General features: G+C 52.2%; 1 protein-coding gene across 1 annotated transcript in view; it reads left to right on the plus strand.

The window, feature by feature from the left end:
• The first annotated feature begins 2442 nt into the window (after window positions 1–2442).
• The window catches only part of LOC124232930 (paired mesoderm homeobox protein 2B), a 3198-nt gene continuing 610 nt past the window's right edge, over window positions 2443–5030 (plus strand). The window contains exons 1-3 of the mRNA XM_046649852.1: window positions 2443–2683; window positions 3528–3715; window positions 4720–5024. Coding sequence (XP_046505808.1) covers window positions 2443–2683; window positions 3528–3715; window positions 4720–5024 — 734 coding nt within the window. The remainder of the gene's footprint in view (window positions 2684–3527; window positions 3716–4719; window positions 5025–5030) is intronic.

Here is a 5030-nt window from a genome sequence, read left to right on the forward strand (position 1 = left end):
CCAGTGTTCCCCGAATCCATATCCCCCGAGTGGGGGCCTAGGCGGCGGGGTCGCGTTCGGAAAACCAGGAAGCACCCCCCAAAAGTCGGAGGGATTCGAGAAACTTGGACAATTTCACCCTTGTGCTTGACAACCTCCACCCCACCCCCCTTCAGGGAGGGTAAGTAAGGGTGGGGAAATTCCATGTGTAGCGTCCAAGGGGGCACAGCCACCTCCCGTTCCAAGTGCAGATTCATATTCATGAGAGCGGAATAAATAAAGATAAATCCCCACTGTAATAACACTTGGATTCGCATCCGTCTTTGCTGGCCTTTAGGTTTAGGGGACTGAAGACAGATGTTTGCATCTCTTTTCTCCTCTTGTCTGGTGACCATAAAGAAAAACCATTTAGAGCGTTGCAATTTGTTTCCCGCCGCAGTAAAACCTTGTACACATTTATTTTCATTTCACCCCCGTGCACAAAAAAGTGCACACTGGTCACCAAGGGCCCTTCTTTATCAAATACGCATTGTACAACATACAACTGCAATAAAACTATCAGTTCTCCCCATAAAACTATCACCGGGCTCCTCGGCGGGTCCGGCTGCCTGCACTCCCGACGTTAGCGCTTCCTCACTTCCCGAGGACGCGCCATCACCTGAAACCAGCCTGAAACTCAGCCAGCCGAGAAGCACAAGGCTGGGGGGCCGCTGTCCCTGTTTAATCCATTACGGCGTCCGCTGCAGTTCAGTGCGCAATAAAACACAGTGGCAGTGGAGAGCGGGCGCCCATCCACTCCCCGGCACTAGCATCGAATTAAACCACTTAGTTTGGCGAACACTGAACGCCTAAATGCCCCTATAAAGACTTTATGAGTTTGTTACTTTAATTACTGACTTGTTACAGAGCACATAAAGGGGGTAATGAATGCAATAAAACTAATTATCTACACATTTAATTCATATAAAATATCCAGGGTTTGTTTACACCACACGGCGATTCAACTAAGCATTCCCCCTCTTGTCCACCGAGAGGAAGGATTTAATGAAATAGTTTCCCTTATTCTGCTAGAGCCTAACGAACCAAATGAAAATTACCCTCCGCTTAAATCATGCGGCTACCGAGGTCCACAAATCACGGCTCGCTTCTTTGTCTGTGCCTCGCTGCCAGCACCCAAGAGCCTGAAGAGTTGGACAAGAAAAGTGCCCGACCTGGAGCTTGGGCATTTAAAGAGCAAGGATTTCGCTCACTACAGTCAGCAAACTTAAAGGGCAAACAGATAGTAGCCCTCTTTTCGAAGGCCCGGGTGTGTGGGGGATTGTGGGCACCTGAAAATGTGGAGGCGAAAAAAGAGGAAGAGCACCCAAGAGGGAGGGAAGAGGAGACACATTTGGGGACCCTTCATGCTCGCTTGCGAGTGACGGCGTAATTAAAACGAACAATCGCACAGAACCTCCAAACCAACAAAATGCAAACCTCGCGCTAATGCAGAAAGACACAGAGCTGAGCGCAAAGAAGCCATCGGTTGAGAACCCAGATGTTTTACATTCAAGAGCTTTACTCAGATGTTCTTTTGCTTTTTAAGCGGCTGTGTAAGCTGAGTCTCTAGAAAAGCACATTAAGCCGCGACAAGAAATGCAATTTATAAGATGCTCTTTTTTTCTACCCCCTCCACCAGGTGTATTTTAAAGAAATCCGCTTATCGTTCACATAAACCCCCTTGGCCCACTTACTCCATGTTACAGGGCGCCTGAGTCTTGCCAATGTCCCAGTCCTTTATAACATTTCATGCACTTCGGGGGGTAGGCTTGTTGTTAAATTGAGCGTGTAACGCTCTTACAAAACAGGTTTTCTATGACATCAAGGTTTCTTCTCTCTAACCAAGGGGAAAAAAAGAGAGGACGAAGACGGGGGAAAACACACACACTATCTCAATTTATGCCTAAGGTATATGATCAGTTAAAAAGGCTTAAAAGCTCGGGGAAATTGGATCAGGGAGAATCGTCACCCAACTTTCATTATTTCCAAGTAGTGTGATTGAATTAAAGGGCAGGGAGCTGGTTAGAAGGGAGGATCAGGGGCTCAGTGCGTAATGGTGTGGTATTAAATTCTAATTAGAGATGCAGGAATCAATGATAGGGAGGTTGGACAGCTCAGTTCCCCAGTGCCAGCCCAATAGACGGATGAGTTATTGTCATGTAAAAAGCGCCAGCAATAAGACCAACCGCTTTGCTATTGTCCAAGTGGAAAGAGCCAAGTTTATTATGAGGACTATATGCTCTAGAGACCTCAGACAAGGCATCTCATAGGAGGCTTTTTCATAAAACTAGGCTCTGCTGGTAGTAAGGAGGCCAGTTTGGAGGCAGGCGTTGAGCTGTGCACATCTCCCCACTCCAGCCACCTTCTCCATACCCATCTTTTATTTCATTTTTCCACTTGGCTGAGCCATCCAGAGCCTTTTCAATGTATAAAATGGAATATTCTTACCTCAATTCCTCTGCCTACGAGTCCTGTATGGCTGGGATGGACACCTCGAGCCTGGCTTCAGCCTATGCTGACTTCAGTTCCTGCAGCCAGGCCAGTGGCTTCCAGTATAACCCGATAAGGACCACTTTTGGGGCCACGTCCGGCTGCCCGTCCCTCACGCCGGGATCCTGCAGCCTCGGCACCCTCAGGGACCACCAGAGCAGTCCGTACGCCGCAGGTAAGGACCGTCAGCTTTCTCAGCGGAGGAAGCCGCCTTTCCGCTCGTATATAGGAAGCCTTGATTGCATTTGAAAATGGAAATGTGTTTAGTATTTACCAAACGAAATTTGCTTACACAAATGAAAGAATTTATCACGTTAGAAGCGATTGCAGGGAGGGGTAATTCACTTACAGGGTTACACTATCCTAGTCACACCCGAACCGCCAACAAAATTATCTTAAGCTGCCAAAATGATAGGCATAATTTATTTACTTTGCGATGAGACGTAAAGCTTAGAAAATAATTAAATAACAAAGAGTAAAGCTCATTACTGGCAGTGTCTCTTTTTTTTTTAAGAACAGACAGCAGCTCACACCTCTTCGGCTGGTCATTTTTATGATTATTTCTTTAATTTATTATTTTTTTGCAGCACTCTACCCCAACTTTTGGGCCGGGTCAACTTCGGAGAACTGAAAAGTTCCAACAGTGGGACTGTTTGCTAACTTCTTCCCTAGTTCCCTGATATTCCGACTGATGTTTTCGGACTTTCTTCCTCTTTGATTTTTTCCTTATCAAAGCATTTTCCTGAGTCCCGGCCCTCAGCGGTCTCCAACGCGCTATTTCAACCCACCCGAAGGCGCTGGTGCCTGGAGGGACCCCGCCAAAGCTCCAAGTTTGCGCCCCTGTTTCCGTGTATAACAAATGTGCTCGATTTTTCTCGGCAGCTCCTCTCCGCCACTCTCCCGCGCCGGTGTCGGTGGCTATTCCAGCGCCACCTGACCTTGGAGACCCCACAGTCCAGCTCCGCGGCCTGCGCGTTCCACACCATTTTGCTCACTCTGTTCCCTCTGTTGTCCCCCAGTTCCTTACAAACTCTTCACCGACCACGGCGGCCTCAACGAGAAGCGCAAGCAGCGGCGCATCCGCACCACTTTCACCAGTGCGCAGCTCAAAGAGTTGGAGAGGGTCTTCGCGGAGACGCACTACCCTGACATCTACACCCGGGAGGAGCTGGCCCTGAAGATCGACCTCACCGAGGCGCGAGTCCAGGTACGCGCGCCGGGAAACAGAACGGCTTCGCCGCACCCGGTCTGACAGGGGTGTCATGGTGGGGAGCGAGTGGTGCTACTGAAGGTTTGAAATCCCAGGGCCTCTCTTGAGAGGGGCCTGGGGTCCAGGGCTGAACAGAGAGGCCAAGTTCGATGTGGCTGAGCGCGCTCTTGGGTACGCAGTCACAGCTACAGTGTTTTGCACACCAGCTAACGCTGCGGAGGCATTCCGGGGGTCCTTGGGACGTGAATGAGCGAGGCATTTCGGGGACAGGAAGTGCCCTGTGGGAGGAGTGCAGACTTTGCCCCCATGTTATAAGTATTTGTGGCCAAAAGCCTTTTAACTTGGAGCCATGGCGTACAACTGCATTTCCCCGGGAACAATGACTTGCATCAGATTCGCAGAGGGACTTAACTCTGTGAAGGTCAGGAACCGCGGTTTACTCTAAGGTGCGCTAAGGGACACAGGTGCGCTCACTAGCTGGCCGCGGCGCCTCTCCAGAGGAGCCCCCCAGCGGAGGGGCAGTGCGCATCATCGCACCCTTCCCCATGTTCCAAGGCCGAGATGGGCAGAGGCACCAAACCCGGAGACCCCGCCCTCCTTCTACCAGTTAGAGTTTAACTTTAGACCTGAGGCCTAGGGGCGATGGCGAGTTTGGGGTGGCTCAAAAAGTAGACTGAGCAAAGGCCCGCCAAAATAAGGGCTTCCATTTTAGGGCCTTTCTGGGACCTGCGGCCTTTTTTACCTCTCCTGCAAGCCTCCATTTCCCGGCATGCTCAGATCGCCCTAAGAAAGTTTCTCCGAAGATGCACCAGGAACAAAGTGGGCCAGACTTGGTGGGCTGGGGGTACACTTGGCGGGCCGGATGCGCGCTGGGGTACCGGCGGCGTGTGGAATTTAAAACAAGCTGCAATGGGAACGTGGGTCGTCCTACTCCGCGCTCTTTTTTCGCCTGTCCTTCTTTCTGCCCCTGCTTCACCGCCTCTCCTTTCCTCTCCGGCCAGGTGTGGTTCCAGAACCGCCGCGCCAAGTTCCGCAAGCAGGAGCGCGCGGCAGCGGCGGCCGCGGCCGCGGCCAAGAACGGCTCTTCGGGAAAGAAGTCTGATTCCTCCCGGGACGACGAGAGCAAAGAGGCCAAGAGCACCGACCCGGACAGCACTGGGGGCCCGGGCCCCAACCCCAACCCTACTCCCAGCTGCGGGGCGAGTGGCGGCGGCGGCGGCGGGCCCAGCCCGGCAGGAGCCCCGGGGGCGGCGGGGCCCGGGGGCCCGGGCGGCGAACCCGGCAAGGGCGGCGCAGCGGCGGCGGCGGCGGC

Source organism: Equus quagga, unplaced genomic scaffold (genome assembly GCF_021613505.1).
Source record: "Equus quagga isolate Etosha38 unplaced genomic scaffold, UCLA_HA_Equagga_1.0 146_RagTag, whole genome shotgun sequence".
NCBI lineage: Eukaryota > Metazoa > Chordata > Mammalia > Perissodactyla > Equidae > Equus > Equus quagga.